The sequence below is a fragment of the Capra hircus genome, chromosome 12, assembly GCF_001704415.2.
Source record: "Capra hircus breed San Clemente chromosome 12, ASM170441v1, whole genome shotgun sequence".
In the NCBI taxonomy this organism is placed as follows: Eukaryota; Metazoa; Chordata; class Mammalia; order Artiodactyla; family Bovidae; genus Capra; species Capra hircus.
The window spans coordinates 14400170-14426205 of NC_030819.1; the positions used below are offsets into that span (position 1 = coordinate 14400170).

The 26036-nt window shown below is 42.2% G+C and overlaps 1 protein-coding gene across 1 annotated transcript in view; it reads right to left on the reverse strand.

Moving 5' to 3' along the window:
• The window catches only part of LOC108637254 (multidrug resistance-associated protein 4-like), a 108113-nt gene extending 82545 nt beyond the window's left edge, over positions 1 to 25568 (reverse strand). Inside the window, 7 exon segments of the mRNA XM_018056297.1 lie at positions 2576 to 2722; positions 10854 to 10948; positions 11635 to 11672; positions 12434 to 12574; positions 15275 to 15472; positions 21533 to 21629; positions 25546 to 25568. Coding sequence (XP_017911786.1) covers positions 2576 to 2722; positions 10854 to 10948; positions 11635 to 11672; positions 12434 to 12574; positions 15275 to 15472; positions 21533 to 21629; positions 25546 to 25568 — 739 coding nt within the window.

The window sequence follows — 26036 nt, forward strand, 5'->3', positions numbered from 1 at the left end:
AGTACTTCTTAAGGCTGCAGGATAGAATATGATAATTTCTGGTAAATATCTGGCATAAACTAAAAATGTCACTTGTAACCTCAGTAAACAAAGGATGCTGCAGCCACCAGGACTCTGCAGCCACCCCTGCAAGGGTGGTGCTCCCTGAGGAGACTCAGGATGAGAAAGAACAGGACACTGGCCCCAGACAGGGGAGGTGCACACCAAAGGAACTGTAGCAGGGATGAGCCAATACTGACTCCATGCTGGATGTGTTTCTTTGACCATTGCTATTCACTGCTTTTGTCAAGGAACCCTGCCTTCTGCCTGAATATTAAACTAAAGTGGATTTTATCAGCTCATAGGGAGACAATCTGACCCTCACCAACCTGTGAATGGCTGCAGAAAAACTACCCTCTTATTGTGCAAGATAAATGGCCTTTTGACTTCATTTCCTTGCCTCCTCTCCCCTATGTTCTATTAAAAAAAAAAAAAAAAAAAAAACAGGCATCTAGACCCCAACAAGATGGTTATTCTGAGACATCAGGTTGCCAGGTTTCCAAATAAAGTCATTATTCTTTGCCTTAACACATTGTCTGTAAGATTTATCAGCATTGTGAGAAAGGCAGAGTGGGCTTGAAGTTGGTAACAAGTAACACCACTCTATGTGTTTTTCTCTTCATGCCATCACATTCCAGAAACCAAGACCACCATAAATCATCTATTAAAATTCTGCTTTTGAAAATAAACATAGAAAAGAGTTCAATTTAATACACTACCAAAACAGTAAATAACTGATGCCCCTAAACCTTTGGGCATACTTTTGCAATACTTATTTGGGCTTCTATTTTCTTGAAGGGATGAAGGTCTGATAATAGACACAGGAGAGGGAGACAAGATACACACTGTGCATGCCTGCTGCTCTAGGATTAGTGACCTTAAAGATTTAAACTTGGTTCCAAGTCCTTGAATAATAAATCAGCATCTGGAGAGGTGTACAGGTCATAAAGAGCCTGGTTAACAGTAGTTACAACCACTCAGAAGCTGTGATAACAGAAATTCAGTCCCACTTGATGCTCCCAAATTTATGACTGTAGTTTTCACGTTAACAGGCAAACATGTTAACAGACTGTAGTTTTCACAGCTGCAATAGCAAAAATTCTTCCAATCACTTCCTCACTTCAGCTTTGTAATGAGATGAGATTGTGTGGGCCTCTGCTGCTTACCATCCTGTGCTCCTCACAGTGCCTGGACTAAAGAACATGTGTTGAGTAAATCTGCACAAGATGCTGCCCTAAACAGTCTTATTTAATCCTCACAACAGTCTTGTGAAACAGGAAGGGCAGTGGTCATTCCCATTTCACAGGAGAGAAGTTCCCAGACATCATGTCGACATCCTCACTGAGGTTCATTAGACACTGACCCTGTGCTAAGTGCTGTGAACTATTAACCTGCTTAATGGCCATAACATCAAGATATTGGGAAGTGTGTGAACAACATCCTCATTTTACAGGTAAGAAAATTGAAACACAGAGAAATTAAATAACTAGCATATAAGTATTAACATAACTGGCTATTACTATTATAATTATCTCCAGGACTGAACCCAGGAAGTTGGCTCCAGGGTCCATACGATAACCATGATAACATCCTGCCTGGAGATTTGCTTCCAATAGTATCTACCTACTTTGGCCTTGATCACACAGCTAGTTGATGGCCAGGCCAAGGCTACTCCTGTCCTCCCTCCAGTCACATCCCTGTCTCAACAGGTCTTGTCAATCATCACCTGCAAAAACAAAGCCACGCTGGGCCTCAGCACTAGTCTAACCAACTGAACAGAGTGGGCATGTGCACTGATGAACTAGCTCTTCATAGGAACCCAGGTCACGAGGCCACCTTCAGAAGCAAGACAGGTCAAAGGCCTCAGAAAGAGGGAAGTAACTACTGGGAACCCTTCAGGGACACTTTTATTTAATACTGAAGATCCACCTACTATAAACCACGAAGCCTCTTAAATGTAACCAAAAGTGCACTGTAAAACTAGAGGGCTGATTTTATTGAAGAGGATGTTTACATTTCACTGATCTTGTATTTTAATTAATCTTACATTACCATTTAGGTAAAACTCAAAATATGGGCACATGTCAGAGCTCTGTGGTCCCAGAAATGGATGGGCAAAGAAAGAAAGAAACACACAGCCTGTCTTCTGTAGAGATGTTCCTGGAAGATGGTCCTTCCTAGTTAGCTTAACACTATGTAACACAGCGAACGTTTCAACAACTAGTCAAAAACATTTCAACACATTTGCATCATCTGTTAGGTGTTTCATATGCCACATAACAAATGGACTCCGAAATCATCCTGCAAAGTAAGCAGCCATATATTTTTACAGACATGCATAAATTGGAATAAAAGCTTATATGCTCTTATATTCAGATTTTCTCTAGCAGGAAAAATCATGAGAAGCTTTTGTAGAAAATGAAAAACACAGTGGTTTTCTTCCAAGCATATCTTCCATTTTCAAATATAAAAATGTAACAAGTCACTTAATGTGTTAACAAGACATATTCACTGAAAAATTTGGTGTCTGACTTACCTATTGGATTTCTATTGAAGAACAATACAGGAGCTCTTAAAATGGTCTCCAACATTTTGTTGTGCAAAGTTCGTGAAGAATTAATAAGGATGTAGAATATCAACAGAGACCGTGTGATGCCAAAAAGGACAGTAGACACAGTTAACCCTGAAATAAAGAAACATGACTCAGCACAAGATCTCTGTCTTATCCTCAACCATGCTAAAGCATGGCAGGCAGTTTAAAAAGATACTGTGCATTTTATTCTATAAATAAAATTTGTATAGAGGTTTACATACACAGAATACAGAATATATATATATATATATATATATATAAAAAGTAGATTCTCTAAGAGTTTAATGTTTTCAAAAAACACACATAAATAAAAGTGCGAAAATCACTGTTTTCCTCTCACTAAATGGAAACAGCATGGAGGGAAATGTGTAAACTTCAGCTTCATTCTGGGCTTGTCTAATTCAATTACAAGTTCTAATAAAACTTATAATAAAGATAATTATACAAGTAGCTGATTTTTCTTTTTCCGCATTTCAAATCCCATTATTTACAACATGCCCCATAATCTAAAAGTAAGGTATGCTTTGGTGAAAGTGAAATTGTTAATTGCTGAGTCGTGTCATATTCTTTGCAACCCCATGGGCTGTAGCCCCAAGGCTCCTCTGTCCATGGAATTCTCCAGGCAAGAATACTGGAGTGAGTGGGTTGCCATTCCCTTCTCCAATGCTTTGCTACCAGCACAAGAATTAACAGGGAAAAGGAGACATGATATACTATTTCCTTGTAATTTACAAGGAAAGTTACTCCCATGTAAAGTAGCTTTTTAAGAACCTACTGTATAGCACAGGGAATTCTACTCAATGCTCTGTGTTGACCTAAATGGAAAGAAAATCCAAAGATAGGATATATGTTCAATGGTTCACTTGGCTGTACAACAGAGACTAACACAACATTGGAAAGCAACTATAATAAAAATTAATAAAAAATTAAAATAATACAAATTAACTAGCTACTTCTATGCCCAAGGAGCTATAAAGAGTATGAAAAGACCATGTTAATTTGCAAGTCTCTGAAATAATTGAACTGAGGAAACTACAAATTGTATTTTGACATGAGATAATCTAAACAAGATAATATAAACTAATCTCTCACTATTTTATAGAACCCCAAAGCATTTGTAACTAAATATAATCATTTAAATTTATGTCTTATTAATGACATAAAAGAGCACTACTATCCATATAAAAATTAAAATAACCATCCCCTCCAAACATCTATTCAACTCACAATGCTATATAGAGAGGGATAACTTTGGCAATATATATTCCATCAAGTACTTTTTTCCATTCAGCTACCACATCAGTGTTATTTAATTTCTGAAAGCTGCTCAAATTCCTGAATTCCATCAACAGGAATTTGCCTTAGCCCACCATCCTATATGAATGTGTAACAGCATCCCTTTCTTCTTTTTTAAGCCCTCATTGTCCACCAATTCAGAAAGTAAACAACTGGTAGATTCAAGTTTCTTATCAAGTGATCAATAAAATAAATACCAAATTTCAATGAGTGGATTTTTATATAACTTACTCTTTGTTGAAAGCTTGTACAGGCATTTCCTGTGATAATATTTTAATTTTTAGTTTTTTTTTTTAATTTATTGGGGTATAGTTGCTTTACGATGTTGTGTTAGTTTTTGCTGTTCAACAAAGCAAATCAGATATATGTATACATATATCCCCTCCCTCTTGGACCTCCCTTCCCCCATCCCTCCCCTCTAGGTCATCACAGAGCACTGAGCTGAGCACCCTGTGCAATATAGCAGCTTCCCACTAGCTATCTGTTTTACACATGGTAGTGTACATATGTTAATCCAAATCTCTCAATTCATTTCCCTCACCTCCCCACTCCCGCTCTCTATCCAAACATCTATTCTTTACATCTACAACTCTATTCACCCTTGAAAATAGGTTCATCTATACCATTTTTCTAGATTCCATGTTGTTGTTCAGTCACCAAGTCATGTCCAACTCTTCACAACCCCATGGACTGTAGCACTCAGGGTTCCCTGTCCCTCACCATCTCCTGGAGTTTGCCCAAGTTCATGAATCAGTGATGCTATCCAACTAGCTTATCCTCTGTCACCCTCTTCTCCTTCTGCATTCAACCTTTCCCAGCATCAGAGTCTTTTCCAGTGAGTCAGCTGTTTGCATTAGGAGGCCAAAGTATCGGAGCTTCAGCTTCAACATCAATCCTTCCAATGAACACCCAGAACTGATTTCCTTTACGATGGGCTGGTTGTATCTCCTTGCAGTCCAAGGGACTCTGAAGAATTTTCTCCAACACCACAGTTTGAAAGCATCAATTCTTCACTGCTCAGCCTTCTTTATTGTCCAGCTCTCACATCTGTATAAGACTACTGGAAAGATAGCCTTGTGTATACAGACCTTTGTTGGCAAAGTGATGTCTCTGCTTTTTAACACACTATCTAGGTTTGTCATAGCTTTCCTGCCAAGAAGCAACTGTCTTCTAATTTCATGGGTGCAGTCATCACCTGCAGTGATTTTAGAGCCCAAAAAGAGGAAATTCGTCACTGCTCCCAGATTTTCCCCTTCTGTTTGCCATGAAGTGATGGGACTGGATGTCATGATCTCAGTTTCTTTAACATTCAGTTTTAACTTGGCTTTTTCACCCTCCCTCTTCACGTTGATCAAGAGGCCCTTTAGTTCCTTCTTTCTTTCTGCCATTAGAGTGGTATCACCCACATACCTGAGACTGATACTCTCCAGCAATCTTGACTCCAGCTTATAACCCATCCAGCCCAGAATTTCACATGATGTGCTCTGTGTATAAGTTAAATAAATGGGGTGACAACAAACAGCCTTGTCATACTTCTTTCTCCATCCTGAACTAATCAATTGTTCTATACAGGGTTCTAACTGTTGCTTGACCCACATACAGGTTTCTCAGGAGACAGGTAAGATGGTCTGGTATTCCCATCTCTTTAAGAATTTTCCCCAATTTGTTATGATCCACACAGTCAAAGGCTTTAGCTTAGTCAGTGAAATAGTGGTAGATGTTTTTCTGGAATTCCCTTGCTTCCTCTATGATCCAGCAAATGTTGGCAATTTGATCTCTGGTTTCTCTGCTTTTCTAAATGCAGCATGGACATCTGGAAGTTCTCAGCTCACATGATGCCGAAACACAGCTTGAAGGATTTTGAGCATAACGTTACTAGCATGAGAGATGAGTGCAATTGTCTGGTGGACTGGACATTCTTTAGTACTGCTCTTTTTTGGAACTGGGATGAGGATTGACATTTCCCAGTCCTGTGGTCACAGCTGGGTTTTCCAAATTTGCTGACACATTGAGTGCAGCACTTTAATAGCATCATATTTTAGGATTTTAAATACCTCTGCTGGAATTCCATCACCTCCATTACATTATAGGCAGCAGTGCTTCCTAAGGCTCACTTGACTTCACACTCCAGAATGTCTGGCTCTACATGAGAGACTATATCATCGTGGTTATCCAGGTCATTAAGATCTTTATTGTACAGTTCTTCTGTGTATTCTTTCCATCTCTTATTGATATCTTCTTCTTCTATTAGGTCTTTACCATTTCTGTCTTATATTGTACCCATCTTTGGAAGAAATGTTCCTTTGATATTTCCAATTTCCTTGAAGAGATCTCTAGCCTTACCCTCTCTTTCGTTTTCCTCTATTTCTTTGTATTGTCCATTGAAGAAGGCCTTCTGGTCTCTCCTTGCTATTCTTTAGAACTCAGCATTTAGTTCTAGGAGGTCTTTTATGTCTTCATAGAACTGGTCAACTTCAGCTCCTGGGCTCGAAAATCACTGCAGATGGTGATTGCAGCCATGAAATTAAAAGACGTTTACTCCTTAGAAGGAAAGTTATGACCAATCTAGACAGCATATTAAAAAGCAGAGACATTACTTTGTCAACAAAGGTCCGTCTAGTCAAGCCTATGGTTTTTCCAATGGTCACATGTGGATGTGAGAGTTGAACTATAAAGAAAGCTGAGCGCAGAAGAATTGATGCGTTTGAACTGTGGTGTTGGAGAAGACTCTTGAGAGTGCCTAGGACTGCAAGGAGATCCAACCAGTCCATCCTAAAGGAGATTAGTCCTGGGTATTCATTAGAAGTACTGATGTTGAAGCTGAAACGCCAATACTTTGGCAACCTGATGTGAGGAGCTGACTCATTGGAAAAGACTCTGATGCTGGGAAAGCTTAGGGCAGGAGGAGAAGGGGACGACAGAGGATGAGATGGTTTGATGGCATTGCTGACTCAATGGACTTAGGTTTGGGTGGACTCCAGGAGTTGGTGATGGACATGGAGGCCTGGCATGCTGTGGTTCATGGGGTCACAGAGAGTCGGACACGACTGAGCGACTGAACTGATCTGAACTTCCCAGTAGCATATTGGACATCTTCTGACCTGGGGGCTAATTTTTTAGCATCCTATCCTTTTGCTTTTTTATGCAGTTCATGGGTTTCTCATGGCTAATACACTGGAGTGGTTTGCCATTCCCTCCTCCAATGGGTCCCATTTTGTCATAACTCTGCACTATGACCTATCTGTCTTAGGTGGCCCTACATGGCATAGCTCATAGCTTCATTTAGTTATGCCAGCCCTTTTGCTATGCAGTGATCCACGAAGAGGCTAGATTCCATATATATACATTAATTCAAGTATTTTTTTTCTGTTTTTCTCTTTTTGACTTACTTTACTTGTATGATAGACTTAGGTCCATCCACATCTTGGCAAATGACCCAATTTCATTCCTTTCTATGGATAAGTAATATTTCAGTGTATATGTGTGTCAATCACTCAGTCATGTTCAACTCTTTGCAACCCCATGGACTGAATCCTGCAAGGCTCCTCTGTCCATGGAATTCTCCAAGAATGAATACTGGAGTAGGTTGAAATGCCCTTATCTAGGAGTTCTTCCTGACCCAGGGATCAAACCCAGGTCTCCCTCATTGCAGGCAGATTCTTTACCATATGAGCTATCAGGAAGCACCCCCTCCCCTGACCCAGTGTGTGTGTGTGTGTGTGTGTGTGTGTGTGTGTGTGTGTGTGTGTATACCATAAATGAAATGAAAAGACAGTCCTGAGAATGGGAGAAAATAATTATAAAATAAGTAACTGACCAGGGATTAATCTCCACAATATACAAACAGCTCATACAACTTAATATGAAAAAAAAAATCAAAAAATGGGCAGAAGATCTATATAGACCTTTCTCCAAAGAAGACATACAGATGACCAAGAGGCACATGAAAAGATGCTCAATATCGTTATTAGAGAAATGCAGATCAAAACTCTGATAAGCCAGAAAGAAAAACACCAATACAGTATACTAACACATATATATGAATTTAGAAAGATGGTAATGATAACCCTGTATGAGAGACAGCAAAAGAGACACAGATGTATAGAACAGACTTTTGGACTCTAAGGGAGAGGGAGAGGGTGGGATGATTTGGGAGAATGGCATTGAAACATGTATACTATCATGTAAGAATTGAATCGCCAGTCTATGTTCAATACAGGATACAGGATGCTTGGGGCTGGTGCACGGGGATGATCCAGAGAGATGATATGGGGTGGGAGGTGGGAGGGGGGTTCGAGATTGGGAACTCAGGTACACCTGTGGTAGATTCGTGTCAATGTATGGCAAAACCAATACAGTATTGTAAAGTAAAAATAAAAATTAAAAAAAAAAACTCTGATAAGGTATTACCTCACACAATAAATGCTAGAGAAGGTGTGGAAAAAGGGACCCTTCTTTCACTGTCAGTAGGAATGTAAATTGCTACAGTCACTATGGAGAACAGTATGGAGGTTCCTTAAAAAATAGAACCATCATACGACCCAGCAATTCCACTACAGGGCACATATTCTGAGAAAACCATAATTCAAAAAGACACATGCACCCCAGTGTTCCCAGAAACACTACAAAACTAGGACATGAAAGCTACCTAAATGTCCACCAACAGATGAATGGATAAAGAAGGCATTTTTTTTTAATTTTTATTATTTTTTTTTTAGTTTTTTATTTTTTTAATTTTAAAATCTTTAATTCTTACATGCGTTCCCAAACATGAACCCCCCTCCCTCTCCCTCCCCACAACATCTCTCTGGGTCATCCCCATGCACCAGCCCCAAGCATGCTGCACCCTGCGTCAGACATAGACTGGCGATTCAATTCTTACATGATAGTATACATGTTAAAGAAGGCATTTAAAGTTTTTGTTAAAGACATCCTTTAAGTAGTATGTAATGCTATGCTACATGTATTCTAAATACTCTTGTGAATAGAGACAGTCATGATAATATTAGTCTGGCAAGCCAAAGTTTGAATTAATCACACAGAAGGGGAGGAGATAACACTGTGATCTCAGGGTAAGAAACAGAAGGAATCCTAATTCCTGACAATTGACTTCCCCTGCTCAGATTATCGAGTTATTAGTGAAGTCCAGGTAATGAGCAGTGTGGAAAGGGGAGCTTTGCATACCTGGGAGGGATTAATGCTTTAATTTGGTATCCATGCTGCCAGAGGATTTCATCGAAGACCAATAAAAGCTAAGGTTTACCCAGACAGAATTGGAACAACCTGAACCACAGGGTGGGATCCATTTCTAATCCCCTTGCCAATCCATCAGTTCAGTTCAGTTCAGTTCAGTCGTTCAGTCGTGTCCGACTCTTTGCGATCCCATGAATCACAGCCCTCCAGGCCTCCCTGTTCATCACCCTCTGAGTTCACTCAGATTCACGTCCCTCGAGTCCGTGATGCCATCCAGCCATCTCATCCTCTGTCGTCCCCTTCTCCTCCGGCCCCCAATCCCTCCCAGCATCAGAGTCTTTTCCAATGAGTCAACTCTTCGCATGAGGTGGCCAAAGTACTGGAGTTTCAGCGTTAGCATCATTCCTTCCAAAGAAATCCCAGGTTGATCTCCTTCAGAATGGACCGGTTGGATCTCCTTGTAGTCCAAGGGACTCTCAAGAGTCTTCTCCAACACCATAGTTCAAAAGCATCACTTCTTTGGCACTCAGTATTCTTCACAGTCCAACTCTCACATCCATACATGGCCACAGGAAAAACCATAGCCTTGACTAGACGGACCTCAGTCGGTAAAGTAATGTTTCTGCTTTTGAATATACTATCTAGGTTGATCATAACTTTTCTTCCAAGGAGTAAGCATCTTTTAATTTCATGGCTGCAATCACCATCTGCAGTGATTTTGGAGCCCCCAAAAATAAAGTCTGACACTGTTTCCATTGTTTCCCCATCTGTTTCCCATGAAGTGATAGGACCGGATGCCATGATCTTCGTTTTCTGAATGTTGAGCTTTAAGCCAACTTTTTCACTCTCCTCTTTCACTTTCATCAACAGGCTTTTTAGCTGCTCTTCACTTTCTGCCATAAGGGTGGTGTCATCTGCATATCTGAGGTTATTGATATTTCTCCTGGCAATCTTGATTCCAGCTTGTGTTTCTTCCAGTCCAGTGTTTCTCATGATGTACTCTGCATAGAAGTTAAATAAGCAGGGTGACAATATACAGCCTTGAAGCACTCCTTTTCCTATTTGGAACCAGTCTGTTGTTCCATGTCCAGTTCTAACTGTTGCTTCCTGACCTGCAGACTGATTTCTCAAGAGGCAGGTTAGGTGGTCTGGTATCCCCATCTCTTTCAGAATTTTCCACAGTTTATTGTGATCCACACAGTCAAAGGTTTTGGCATAGTCAATAAAGCAGAAATAGATGTTTTTCTGGAACTCTCTTGCTTTTTCCATGATCCAGTGGGTGTTGGCAATTTGATCTCTTGTTCCTCTGCCTTTTCTAAAACCAGCTTGAACATCAGGGAGTTCACAATTCACGTATTGCTGAAGCCTGGCTTGGAGAATTTTGAGCATTACTTTACTAGCATGTGAGATGAGCAGAGCAATATAAAGTTTGGTGAAAGCACCTATTAGAATACACAATAGCTACATATTTCTGGTGGCTGATTTTCTCAATATTCAATCCTGATTTAACTGCCACAATCCAGTATGGACCAAATTAAGAGTCTCCATTCAACCTCTTTTCTTCTAGTAGATCTTTAAAATAATTGTTTTAATTAATTCATAAAGTAAATGTGATTCAGACACTTAGTCTGTTAAGACATTACTGAATTACTCTGGAAGCCCTTGTTGCTTACACAGACTGATTGTAAGCACCTTAATCTCTGATACAATGGAGCAGATAACTCAACTTTACCTGAATAAACTCCTAGGTACCAGTTCAGAACGAACACTACATCTTCATGTTCTTTTACATATCTCCCAAAATACAGATCATTTTGTACATTTGCCCTATGGAACAGGAAATAAAAAATACTTCACTAAAGATATACATAAAATTTACACAAATATCACCAATAAATTACTTCAATTCAAGAAATGTATTTTATGCTAGAATGTGTTTCCCAGATTACAAGGCCCTCTGTGTGTCTTCCTTTTAAAAATCTGAATCACGACTTTCAGTTTTCAAAATTATCTGTGAAGACAGACTTAGAAAATGAACTTATGACTGCCAAGGGGAAGGATAGTTAGAGAGTTTGGATGCTCATGCACACATTGCTTTATTTAAGACAGGTAACCAACAAGGGCTTATTGTATAGCACATGGAACTCTGCCCAATGTTATGTGGCAGCCTGGGTGTTAGGGAAGTTTGGGGGAGAATGGGTACATGTATATGTATGGTTGCATCCCTTCACTGTTCATATAAAACTATCACAACATTGTTGATTGGCTATATTGCAATACAATATTAAAAGTTCAAAAAAAGAATTGTCTGTGAAGAAGCTGCTACATGGAGGGACATGGGAGAGACCACAGGGGGATCACACACCACCCGCAAGAACTTTCATTTTTCTTCAGGGAAACTATGTGAGGGTCAGAAGAGGAGGCTGACCGAGCCCCATCTCCCCCTGACTCTGTGGGAAAGGGGGCTTTATGTAGATTTTATAGCACTTTGAGTCAGACCAGGAATTACTCACCAGAATGCAAGCCACCAATCCTGCAGGACGTAGGCAACCTGGAGCAGGAAACAGCAGTCACTCAGACACTGACATCACTGAGCCTCACACCCTGCTCACCAGGCTGGGGATGGAAAGGCTCCAGAACATGGAGATGGTCCTTCCGGCTCAGGTCTGCACCAACCCGCCCCTCCCCACCAGATGACCACAGGTCAGGGGAGGGCACCTTACAACCTAATATGCTTAAAAGAAATCCCCTTTTTCCCTAGAAGACTTTGCTCTCCAAATATAATGTACATCAATGCAAATCCAAGTGTACTGCAAAAGGCAGTAATAACAGAACAAATGCTGGGATTTTTCAAAGCAAAAAGCTTGACAGGTAAAGTGATAGTCAGTTCTGGGTGTCAGTTTGGCTGGGCCAGTCTCCAGTGATTCAACCAAACTTTCATCTAGATGTTGCTGTGAACGTATTTTGTGGATGTGGTTCACATCCATCATCAGAACTTCAGGAGAGGAGACCATCCTCAACACTGTGGGGGCCTTGTCCAGTCAGATGAAGGCTTGAAGACAAAACCTGAGGCTTCCTGGAGGAGGAAGAAGTTCTGCTTCAAAACAGCAGGGTCAGTTCCTGCCTGAGGTTTCAGTCTGTAGGCCTGCCTTTCTGATTTTACATTCACCCAGATAGGCCCACAGCTGCATGAGCCAACTCTTTGAGGTAACTCTCTTAATACACATATTTAAAAATAATTATAAAATACAGTACAAATTGTATGTAAATATCAACCTGAGTGCACAAACCAAAATAAATGCCCTTACATACCTGAGCTGCGATGTTTACTAGAATAAGGAAGATGATGACAGGCCAGTCAGCACCAGCTGTGAAGTAATTCTCATAAGTCTTAAAACCAACTTTTCCTTCCAAATGGTCCTCTAGAGGTAGTGCAACTTGTATGTTCTCAGTCTAGAAGGGGAATATGGCAGTGAGATGAAATTTTATATAATGAACCCCAAATTTTAAGAGTTCAACACTGCTCTCCACCACAAAGCTGTGGGAAACAGACACATCGCATGCACTGGCAGGAGCGCAGGATGGTCCATCTCCTGAAGAGAAGGGTGTGGGAATACCTGGCCAAACCACATATGCGTTTACACTTGGACCCAGCCATCCTGCCTGGGGCCAGCGTGAGGAATCCCACCCGTGACAAGGTCATGAGGAAGGAAGCCTGACAAAATGCAAGGATGTGATTAGGCTTCAGGGGTTCCCCCTGGAATTTCCTGAGCACCTACCCCCAAAACCAAAAATCTGCCGGCTTTTGTACTCTGCTCTTCTGGTATTCTCTGGAGAAAGTCAAATCAGGGCTTTAGTCTTCCGCATTTGAAAGGGATATTTCAGTTAAACCCCTCTGATAGCTCTCTAGCTTGCCTAACAGGTTACCCCGGACCTCTTACAGCTTGTGAATTGCTTGCAACCCCCCAACCGAGAGAGGCACAAAGCTTAAAAGCATCTTAAAGATACAGAGCCTTTTCTAAAGAGCTAAAAATCATATTGGTGATGGGTTTTCACTGTTGACTCAATGATTGCTGCCAGGCCTCCATATTCTTTATCTTTTAGGCACCTGGGAGGATGTTAAATAATGTAAACAGGATATGGAAAAAGATATATAATAGTTTTGATGTTAGCAACACTAGACTTTTGAGTTAATTACTTTTTTTTTGTTATAAATCACTGTACCCCTTTTACTTGTTATAAATTGCTGTATCTTTGCTATGTAAGAATGTAACTTTATTTAGTGTTTTTCTGAGAGTGGCACCAGACTTTGGGAAGATAAACACAAATAAGCCTTCTGGTTGACAAACCTTATCAGAAAAGGACTGTAAAATCTTAATTGGCCCCTTTGGGCAGAAGATGATGTAAATTACCTAAGACTTGTGTATACAACTAGGTATGCAGAGAGAAAAGCCTGGTTTTGATAAGAGTCTGGGATGCTAACACTGCATAACTTTGTGTTACCCATTGATCTCCATGTATTATCAAAAGTATAAAAAGCCTTCTGAACAACAAAGGATGGACCAGTTTCTTGGACTAGTCTCTCAGCCTAGTTTCTTGGGAATCTGGCTCCCCCCGTGTCTCTCTCTCTCTCTTTCTCCCTCTCCCTCCTTCTCTTTACTATAATTTCAGGCTGAATTCCCATCTGGAGTGGGGCGGCTCAACACGTCTACTTACTTGTCCTGGCTTCTAAGACCCACGTGAAAGGGAGCCTAAGGTGGGGCACCCTTTGATATTTAAGTGGGCGCCGATGGCCCAATGTAGATGGTGCAAATCTCTTGTCCTGAGATTTTATTGGTCTTCCCTGTAAGCCAAGTTATTCAGCCTCCTTTCTCCACTTAATTTTCCTACTACACTATTTCTTCTTAATCTCTTTTATGTTTCTATATAAATAAGTTTTTCCCTCGCCTATCCGTCTTTCCTTCAAATCACCCTGGTTCCACCGGGGCTGGACCCCGGCACCATCCTACTTCTAGGAATCTATTAGAAATAAGGAAATGTCATTTGCATGAGGTTATTCACTGTTGGGTAGCTTTGCTTAAAATAGAACATGACTCTCAACACACAGACAACAAAATCAATTAACATATAAATGCAGAAGCTTCCTCTAAAATAACACACAAAACGATATGGAGCTAATGTATCCCTGTAGATGACTGCATCATTCAATCATAGAAATATAAAACATACTTGGGGCCAAAAATACTAGCCAAATACAGTAAACTGAGTTCACAGAGAGAGCTGGAGTAATATGAGTTTGGATAGCACATTGCAAGCATGTGATCTGAATCTATTTGGTTCCTAAGTTTCAGAGAGTGATTCCTGAGTTTAGAAAGTGAACAGCTAATCCCAAGGCTTATCAGAGTCATTCCAGGGTCCTGGATTTGGATATTGAGGGTTTGGTTATCAAGGGAATATCTGCATATGTCTTTAAGGGCGATCTACTGCATTTCTGTCTGGAGGACTTAGAATGCATTATAGAGTCACAGGAGCCTAGTATTTCCTCAGCTCTCTCCTGTCCACTGGGATTCAAGGTTGATAAAATGTGGTTCTGTCTTGAAGGGTAAGAAAGGAAGATAGGAAGTAACACCAAAATGTCTACCATGTGTCAGGTCATTTGCCCACATTACCTCTGACCTATCACAAACTATCTGACACCAAAGCAAGATATTATCATCAGTCACCTGCAGTGCCAGAACATTCCAACATACAGGAAAAGTAGCTGATTTAACATGGTAACAGCAGGACTCAGTCTAAGGGAGTCTTCACAGTAAGCCTCTGGATGCATAAGGAAATCCAGGGGGCACCAGCATGAGTAGGTTGTAACCATGGTAAACTGAAGAGTCCTCAGTCAGTGTGAGCCACATTCACTCAGAAATTCATAGCAGTGCACCCACTCCTGATCTCCATAAGATTCTCCATCCTACATCCATAGGGGAACCCCAAGAAGGCTTGCTCCCTTCATGTTCTTCTATCAATTCCATGGAACAAGACTTTGGGAACCTTAGGGTCTACTTTGGGACAAATGAAGATGTCATGAGCAGAGCAGACTGAAGGTCCATGAGACCACCAAGAGCAGACAGACCCAGGCACACTGCAGGATGAGAAACTCACTTCTTGGTCCTCTGGAGCCGCATCTTTCAACGAGGGTCTGGGAAATTGGAGAGACTGAACCAAAGACTCAGAGATCACAGTGGGAGTTCTGGGAACTGGAGATGGTTCAGACGGCTCCTTCTCCTTCTCAAAAAAGGAAAAAATATCTACCCCAGATTTCAGGAACTCAGAATAAATTCCTCTTTTCACCATTTTGCCCTAAAATTTAAAAAAATGAGAGAAATTAATTTATATTTGATAATATTAAACCAACATAAATACTAATCAAAAAGTTATATGGTCTTAAATTATGATTTTTATTAAAAAAAAAAATGATCCCTGGGTCTAGAATTCTTGTTGAGAAATCTAGCTCAGTCAGCTCAGCCAAACCCTGTCCCTGAGTCAGGTGCTGGGGGATGTGAAAGAAACGTGTGTTCACATGTTAAAAATGGAGGCCATTGACATGACTACCCTGGGCACTTAGGGAAGGAAGAAGTACAGAGGTTGGCGGCAGGATCAGCACAGTCTTTTTAGACAACATGGGAACTGAGAGAAGCTTCATGTGACAATTCCAGGAAAGAAATTTAAACCTAACCCAGAGATGGGGCCCAGCACATCTGCATGTGGGTAAGAGTCTCTCATTAATCTTCACTGCCCACTGTCACTGTCACACTGTCATGTGCCTGGCCAGGATAATAGGAGCCAGCCCCAGACAGAAAACCCACGAGAGGCATCTCCATGGTCTCTACAGCTGCCCCCACACACTCAGCAAGTTCCCAACTGAAAATTCAATATTCCACCTTTTAAAGTAATTAAACAAGGAGGCCATGGGGCTGAGGTGGCTCTAAAGCCTTGGCAGTCTGTGTCCACAAACCAAAACCTAAGCCAGAATCAATGCACTCAGATCCAAGAAATAACTTAGGAACGACCAACCACAAGCAGCCAACTAGGCTTCCCCAAATCAGGCAACTGCTTAAGCCACAGCCAATCTAATCATTATCTGTGAACACATGTGACTCATCCTTGCACAGTTTCCCTCCCTTACAAAGTCACACAAAATAATGTGCAGATGTTTCACTATCTTCTGACCCCATGAAACCATACTCAGCTGATTCCCTCAGTAGCAAATAAAACCTCAGAGGGAAAAAAGTCAGGATGCAAAACTCATCAAATGAGAGCAGCTGTGGTTAAGGCAGCTCAGGTGGAGAGAGCTGGCCAGGACCCTCGCTGGGACCCCTCCCACCCTCTCCCCTGAGGGGGTCCACTGGGATAAATGCAGGGAAGCATCTGGGTACTGTCTGATACTGCAGAACTAAAAAATTATACAGAATGTATTGTGTATTGTTCCACTTGGGAGGCAAAATTCACACATCTATTTAATGAAATAACACTCTGCTGGAAGACAGCACGGGAGATCCCACCCATGACAAGGTCAGGCAGAGAGATCTGACAGGCAAGGTGAGTCAGGTCTCAAGGGGTCCTCTGTCTGAGAATCTACCCCAAAACCAAAATCTGTCTGTTTACTGTGTGCTATACTATACTCTTCTGACATTACCACCTTTCTCTGGAAAGAGTTAACTCAGAGCTCCAGTTAACAGTCTCCTGCATATAAAAAGAATGTCAATGGCTTTCTAACTTACCTGGCTGGTCTGCCCGGACTTTTACAACTTGTGAATTGTTTACAGCCCCCCAAAGGTGAGAGGCACAAAGCTTAAAACATCTTAAAGATATAGAACCTTTTAAAGTTAGAGGCCTCCATATCCTTTATCTTTTAGGCACCTGGGAGGATATTAATCAATGTAAATGGGATACAGAAATAGGAATATAGTAGTTTTGATGTTAGAAATACTAGACTTTTGAGTTAATGAGTTTTCTCTTTGTTATAAATCACTGTACTTCTCTTTCTTTGTTATAAGTTGTTGTGTCCTTGCTATGTAAGAATGTAACTTTATTTAGTGCTTTCTGAGAGTGGCACAAGACTTTGGGAAGAACAACACTATTATACTTATCAGAAAAGGGCTGTAAATTGCTAATTGGCCTTCTGGCCAGAAGATGATGTAAATCACCTAAGACTTGTGTATACAACTAGGTATGCAGAGAGAAAGCCTGGTCTCAATAAGAGTCAGGGCCGCTGACGCTGCATAATTTTGTATTGTCCATTGATCTCTATGTACAATCAAAAGTATAAAAGGCCTTTCTGGACAATAGAGGATGGGCCAGTCACTGGAAAGACTGGTTTCCCCTGTATCAAATCACTCTCTCTGTTACTCCCTCTCCCTCCCTCTCCTTTTCAAGCTGAATTCCCATCTGGGTGTGGAGGCTCTCCAAGTCTACTTACTTGCCCTGGCTTCTAAGACCCATGGGAGAGGGAGCCCAAGGCGGGGCACCCTCCACTATTCAAGTGGGCGCCGGTGGCCTAATGTAGATGGTGCAAGTTCCTTGTCTTGGAACTTTATTGTTTTTCCACGTAAAGCAAGTTATTCAGCATCTTTTCTTCACTAATTTTTCTACTACACTATTTTTTCCTAATCTCTCTTAATATTTCTAAATAAATAAGTTTTTCCTCACCTACTCTGTCTCCCCTTTGAATTACCCTGGATCTACCGGGGCTGGACCCTGGCACCACTCACCACAAAAAATCTGTAATAGGCACAGTGAAATGACTGGTAGTACAAAGACAGCAATTTCTCTCAGCAGTCAAGCACTGACAATTCCGAGGAGACAAGAGGGCAGCCATCCCCTTTCTGCTGTGAGAGAGGGACCAGAAAAACAAGATGGTCCCCAATTCATCCAGGAGTGCTCACCAGTGGACAAACAGTTGTTTTATTAATGCTACAATTGAGGGTAATGTCCTGAAAGGAAGCAATAAGGGGACCCCAAATCATCTAAGGACTGGATAAATAGGTTATTCTTCTGCCCACTGATCTTGTGCTCATAACAATGTTAACACTGCAGTATACATACTAGAATCGCCCCCTCTGCGCATGAAATCAACTGCTCTCCACCTTGCAAACCTTAGCCCCTTCTAGAGGAGTGGAGAAAGAGTTGACACATGGAACTGCTTCCAGAGAGAAAGGGGTTCTGTATTTTAATACTCTTTCTTGGAGCAGAGATTCATTTCAGAAATCAGGGGTCTGACCAAGGGCCTGTGGAGCACTCAGGGGTTAGCAACAAAGGTGCTGAGACCCAGAACTAAAAAAGCCAAGGAGTGAAGCATTAAATGACCACCAAGTCTGCAAACTTCTCACTAATCTCCACACCACCCCTGGTCATGCTAGGAGTTGCAGATTGGATGGTGCCTCCTCCTCAAAAAGACAAGTTCAAATATGACACCTGTGAACAATACCTGGAGCAGGGTGACCCTACATCCAGTAAGACCGATGTCATTATGAGAAGAGAAGAAACCCAGACAGACATGGGGACAAGGGCCGTGTGACATCAGAGGCAGAGACCACAGTGCTGTAGCTGGAAGCCAAGGAACACAAGAAAGGCCAGTGAACACTAGAGGCTGGAGGAAAGGATTCTCCCCTGGAGCCTTCAGGGAGAGCACGGTCCTTCCAGAAGCTGGATTTGAGATCTGTAGCCTCCAGAACAGGGAGATGATAAACTTCTGCTGTTTTAAGTCACCCAGATTGCAGGACTTGGTTACAGCAGCTCTAGAAACTGATACCCTAGCCTGAGCCCATACTTCACTCTCCTGAGCTTTACTAAGACTTGTAACTGCTTCTGCTATCCCCCTCCAGTGACCATCAGAGGACTCTCTTAAATCCCACATCAGACCACCTCCCTCTTCTTCTATGGACCATCCAATGCTTCCATCCCTCTTCCGGTCCCTGCCCACAGCTTGGAGACCAGCTCCCTCCCGTCCCCCTGCTCACTCTCCTCAGACACACTGGTCTTCCTGCCATTCCTCCAAACTGCCAGGTCAGCTCCTTCCTTAGGACCCCTGCCTCAGACCCCCTCTCCTGAGTGACTGTGTGGCCCCCACCTTCATATCACTCAGACCAAGTGAGGCACCAGTTCCTCAGGAAGGCAGCTGGGATGTCAGCCCACCTCTCTCTCTGTCACATCCTCCCCACAAGAACAGGAGCCCCATGAGGGCAGGGCCTTGTCCTCCTGCCGCACAGGCTCCCACACGTATCGGGCACATAGAGACCTGGGCAGGGAGACCAGCGACTGGAGACACCAGCAGAGTGGGCAGCTCTGAACCGGGTGCTCAGCTACCCAGCCTCACTTCTTGTGTTAATGGAAGATGCTCTTTAGGCAAACTATATGACAATCACCTGGATACAAACAGATCTAAGTATCTCTAATTTCTAAGTAATACACTTTGCCTTAAGTCACGGAAGAAATTACTGCACAATTGCACTCATCTCACATGCTAGTAAAGTAATGCTCAAAATTCTCCAAGCCAGGCTTCAGCAATACGTGAACTATGAAATTCCAGATGTTCAAGCTGGTTTTAGACAAGGCAGAGGAATCAGAGATCAAATTGCCAACATCTGCTGGATCATGGAAAAAGCAAGAGAGTTCCAGAAAAACATATATTTCTGCTTTATTGACTATGCCAAAGCCTTTGACTGTGTGGATCACAATAAACTGTGGAAAATTCTGAAAGAGATGGAAATACCAGACCACCTGACCTGCCTCTTGAGAATCCTATATGCAGGTCAGGAAGCAACAGTTAAAACTGGACATGGAACAAAGGACTGGTTCCAAATAGGAAAAGGAGTACGTCAAGGCTGTATATTGTCACCCTGCTTATTTAACTTCTATGCAGAGTACATCATGAAAAACTCTGGGCTGGAAGAACCACAAGCTGGAATCAAGATTGCCAAGACAAATATCAATAACCTCAGATATGCAGATGACACCACCCTTATGGCAGAAAGTGAAGAGGAACTAAAAAGCCTCTTGATGAAAGTGAAAGTAGAGAGTGAAAAAGTTGGCTTAAAGCTCAACATTCAGAAAACGAAGATCATAGCATCTGGTCCCATCACTTCATGGGAAATAGATGGGGAAACAGTGTCAGACTTTATTTTTGGGGGCTCCAAAATCACTGAAGATGGTGATTGCAGCCATGAAATTAAAAGATGCTTACTCCTTGGAAGAAAAGTTATGACCAACCTAGATAGCATATTCAAAAGCAGAGACATTACTTCGCCAACAAAGGTCCATCTAGTCAAGGCTATGGTTTTTCCAGTGATCATGTATGCATGTGAGAGTTGAACTGTGAAGACAGCTGAGCACAGAAGAATTGATGCTTTTGAACTGTGGTGTTGAAGAAGACTCTTGAGAGTCCCTTGGACTGCAAGGAGATCCAACCAGTCCATTCTGAAGGAGATCAGCCCTGGGATTTCTTTGGAAGGAATGATGCTAAAGCTGAAACTCCAGTACTTTGCCACCTCATGCGAAGAGTTGGCTCACTGGAAAAGACTCTGATGCTGGGAGGAATTGGGGGCAGGAGGAGAAGGGGACGACAGAGGATGAGATGGCTGGATGGCATCACTGACTCGATGGACATGAGTCTGCATGAACTCCGGGAGTTGGTGTGGACAGGGAGGCCTGACATGTTGCGATTCATGGGGTCACAAAAAGTCGGACACGACTGAAATAAAATTGCATCATTACACTTAACAGATTTCATTAGAAGAGTGATGATTCAGTAACCTAGGGTTTATGTGGCTTAGAGTGTGAAAGAAAGTGAAAGTCACTCAGTCCTTTCTCACTCTTTATGACCCCATGGACTATACAGTCCATGGAATTCTCCAGGCCAGAATACTGGAGTGGGTAGCCTTTCCCTTCTCCAGGGGATCATCCCAACCCAGGGTTTGAACCCAGGTCTCCCACATTACAGGCAGATTCCCTACCAGCTGAGCCACAAGGGAAGCCCTAGAGTGTAGGCTTAGAGTGTAGTAGTGATATTTCTGGGCTTTCCAGGTGGCACTAGTGGTAAAGAACCTGCCTGCCAATGAGACAGTGTTCGATGGTAAGAGACTCAGTTTCAGTTCCTGGGTCGGGAAGATCCTCTGGAGGAGGGCATGGTAACTCCCTCCAGTATTTTTGCCTGGGAAATCCCATGAACAGAAGAGCCTGGTGGGCTACAGGTCTTTGGATTCATTCTCCAAGGCATGAACAGAAGCTCTGAGCAGAAGGGGATGTAAAACTCAGGGAGAAGAGGGTGTTTACCATGAATGCGAGGAGAGTGACTTGCGGGGATGTCTGTCCTTCAACACACCTGAGTGCTAGCAATTCCACAGACTTCTAGAAATTACTTACATCTCTCAGTATCAGAATCTGACTTGCATCTTTTAGGTACTGCAACTGATGAGTCACTAAGACTGTGATCTTCTCCTTTAAGGCCTGATGAATACACCTACAAATGTAAAAGATACAGTATGCAAAAGCATATTAATGGGGGTGCTTCAAACTGCAAATGTATATTTTGAAAAAAATAAGACAAAGACTACACAGCAGTCAAAGATCTGCAGTTTAAATACCAAATCAATAACAAATATTAAATAAATTTAAATCAATTAATCCGATTAGGTTCTTAAATTTATCAGCAACAAATTTGAACCTAACTCTGCTTTAAAAAGCAGTCCAGTGAAGGAGGCACCAACAGCTAAGGTTTTTTTTTTTCTTTTCTAAAACTCAGCTTAACAATTATTTACATGTTTCATAAAGAAAAACAACTAATACTGAGATTCCGAAATTCTACTGAACTAAAATACTATTTTATTGCTATGTAGGAATGGGAGGAGAGGGATCTATTTCATATAAAAATGTGTACATTCTTAGATATCTTTCTATGTAATTATAATTAATGATATAAATATTAATAACAACAACAACAACAAAAACTAATAGATTCTTGGTAATCTTGGCCACAGTGCATTTGCTAGACACTTGTTTTCAAAGAACATTAGATAAAAAATGATTGCCAGCATGGCCTCCACTAGTTTCTGCAATATTCCCAGTTCTATCCAGGAAGCAAGTCTTCTTCCATTAGGACTGAACACTTTCCAAACATGAAAATAAAATGAACGGAATCCAAATGGCCCAAATCACAGTGGAAATCACCCAAGGTCTCAGAGCACATGCCAGTTCTCATCAAGACCTCCCTCACTATTCAACCTTAAATTTTTTTCACAGAGAAAAAACTGTTGCTACTTTTTAAATGCAGACCCCTAACAACTCAGCCCCAGTCTAACCCCAAAGGGTCCACAACCCCTCTAGGAAAGAGAGTGTCCATGTCTGGGGCCCTGGTGACCACGGGCAGGTTTCCAGGCAGGTACTCTGAGAGCCCGAGCCCCTTGCAGAGCAAATCTCAGGAACCTGGGCCAGAGCTCAGCCTGTGAGTGAGTTAGATGGAGAGTCTAGAAGCAGCAGGCTGCAGCTCAGTCCCTCTCATGAGCATGATAACATCGGACAAGAGACTAAACCTGTTTCTCCTTCTCAGAATGACGTCAATGACAACTCATCCATACCATCTAAGAAATCAAACCACCAATACGCTCAGTGAACATCAGTCCCTTTTCCCACTCCTCCCTAACCACAAATGGTCATGTGCTTTGGACTCAGGACAGCAAAGTCCTAAGGAGATACTCTGGACAATGGGTCTGTGATCAGAAGCAAGACTCCAGGATGTAGAAACATACACCATTGCTTCATTAAGTCCAAAAGGATTCACCTTACTCTTTAACATGTGCTAGTTCAGCATTCACACTAGATTTCTTGACTAACACTTTTTTCAGATATAGTACTAAAGTATTTAAATAGAATTTTTTCTCTTTAACTCATAATTACCTGCCAGTAGTCCCTGAAGGTGGATGTTAACCAAATCCAGTGGGCTGTTATGTCCAAGATGGACAAACACAAAAGTTTTTAAATGTTTTCTTAACAGTCCATCACAGATGAGGTAACATAAATAATTACAGTGAAGTGATCAGCAGATTTTTTTTGACTGTGTGGATCACAATAAACTGTGGAAGATTTTGAAAGAGATAGGAATACCAGACCACCTGACCTGCCTCTTGAGAAACCTATATGCAGGTCAGGAAGCAACAGTTAGAACTGGACATGGAACAAAAGACTGGTTCCAAACAGGAAAAGGAGTACGTCAAGGCTGTATATTGTCACCCTGCTTATTTAACTTCTATGCAGAGTACATCATGAGAAACACTGGACTGGAAGAAGCACAAGCTGGAATCAAGATCACGAGGAGAAATATCAATAACCTCAGATATGCAGATGACACCACCCTTATGGCAGAAAGTGGAGAAAAACTAAAGAGTCTCCTGATTAAAGTGAAAGAGGAGAATGAAAAAGTTGGCTTAAAGCTCAACATTCAGAAAATGAAGATCATGGCATCTGGTCCCATCACTTCATGGAAAATAGATAGGGAAATAGTGGAAACAGTGCCAGACTTTATATTTTTGGGCTCCAAAATCACTGCAGATGGTGATTGCAGCCATGAAATTAAAAGATGCTTACTCCTTGGAAGCAAAGTTATGACCAACCTAGATAGTACATTGAAAAGCAGAGACATTGCTTTGCCAACAAAGGTCCATCTAGTCAAGGCTATGGTTTTTCCAGTAGTCATGTATGGATGTGAAACTTGGATTGTGAAGACAGCTGAGTGCTGAAGAATTGATGCTTTTGAACTGTGGTGTTGCAGAAGACTCTTGAGAGTCCCTTGAACTGCAAGGAGATCCAACCAGTACATCCTAAAGGAGATCAGTCCTGGGTATTCTTTGGAAGGAATGATGCTAAAGTTGAAACTCCAATACTTTGGCCACCTCATGAAAAGTGTTGACTCATTGGAAAAGACTCTGATGCTGGGAGGGATTGGGGGCAGGAGGAGAAGAGGACGACAGAGGATGAGATGGCTGGATGGCATCACCGACTTGATGGACGTGAATCTGAGTGAACTCCAGGAGTTGGTGATGGACAGGGAGGCCTGGCGTACTGCAATTCATGGGGTCGCGAAGAGTCGGACATGACTGAGCGACTGAGCTGAACTGAATTCATCAGTTGATGGCTTTATATTTTTTCCTAAAGAATGCTTTTATCCAAATCATTAGGAAGATACGCTATTTTCCAAGTTTTTAGATTCCAGATTTCCAAGTCATGACATAGAAATTACTAAGGCAGCAATCAGTTGTTTAACTGTTATTCCTATATGAAGGCCGTGTTAATCCTATATTCCCACATATAATCATATATAAGGGCTGGCCCCTGACAGCTCAGTTGGCTGCCTGCATTGGGGAGGACCTTGGTTTGATCCCTGGGTTGGAAAGATCCCCTGGAGAAGGGAAAGGCCACTCACTCCAGTATTCTGGCCTGGAGAATTCCATAGACTGGATATTCCATGGGCTTGCAAAGAGTCAGATACGACTGAGTGCCTTTCACTTTCACGTTTCACTTTAAAAGAGGACACATCCCGTGGTGGAGGGGACACAAATGAAACAGATAGAGGCCCCACCTTCATTCATTCAATCAGCAGAGGTTTGTTGAGGAGCCAGGCACTGTCCTAAGTGCTGAGGATCCACCCACAGGTCAAGATAGAAGATAATACTCTGCACTGTATAGAGAACACACTGAACAAGTATAGAAGATGCACTATTCAGCTGTGACCTGTGCTCTAAAGAAAAAACAAGGGGGGCTGCTCTCTTAGATGTGGAGATACGGGAGCCCTCAGACTCTCTGAGGAAACATCCTGGAAGAAGACACAGCAGGTGCAGGAGTCCTGGGACAGAACACGCTGGGCCTTCCTGCATTCACAGCTTGCGGGCAGGTAGAGGGAACTCATAAATGGTGAAGGGCACCTACTGAGGGCTGTGGGAAGACAGAGGGCACGGGCTCCCCCTAGAGGAGTAGCAGGGAATGGCAGGTTCCGTCTTCCTTCTGTGTCCTGTGCACTGCTCCTGCCTCTGGGACAGAGGGACCAGTGTGCACAGACAGACGGGGTGAGAAAGGACCCCACAGAGCCCGCACAGCTGGATACTGAGTGGGTGTGGGGACGAGCTGGAAAGGCTGAGGCGGGCAGACAGCAAAGAAGCCTGTTCTCTGTTTGAGGACCTGGAGCTGCTTCCTGAATGTGAAGAGGGGTCTGAGAAGGCCTGGAGCAGGAGGGTGAGCTGTGTAGACAGTAGCGTGGGAGTCTGATCAGGACAGACCCAAAGACTTAATAATGCAGGAGGCGAGGGTCTGGGATGTGAGGCTGAACCAGGACAGGATCCAAAGCTGGATACAGGTGAGACAGCATCAGTTCACCCAAGGCCCCTCACCTTCTGTGGGTAGCAGAACCCATTTAGTGTTCACAGCATAATGTAAAACTCATGAACCTTAATGACCTTCCTTCATGACTGAAGGAATGTGTTCATAAGTAAAGTGTGATTCATTCACTTTTAATATAGAACCCTTCACATGACTAAGATTCCATGTGACCACCATCTCTCACAGCATATTGTTCCATCCAATTCTCTAACTTGAGAACACCCTCCAGTTGCTACTGAGTGATTTCCTAAATTGCTTTCATGCTCTCTGCTTTTGCTTTAAATCACCCTAGAGAATGTGATTCTGATTAGCAAACAACTGTCTTAAGCCTGCTTCTCTCAAGTATATATCCAAAGTGGTACACCCAAAATATAAGAGGATTTTATAAATATCTCCTGTGTTCAGAAAAGAACTCAAGAGAACTTCTGTGATCAGCACACTATATCTGACACCAATTGTCTTTCCCTGAGACACAGATGCAACATTCAGCAGAATCTGTTCC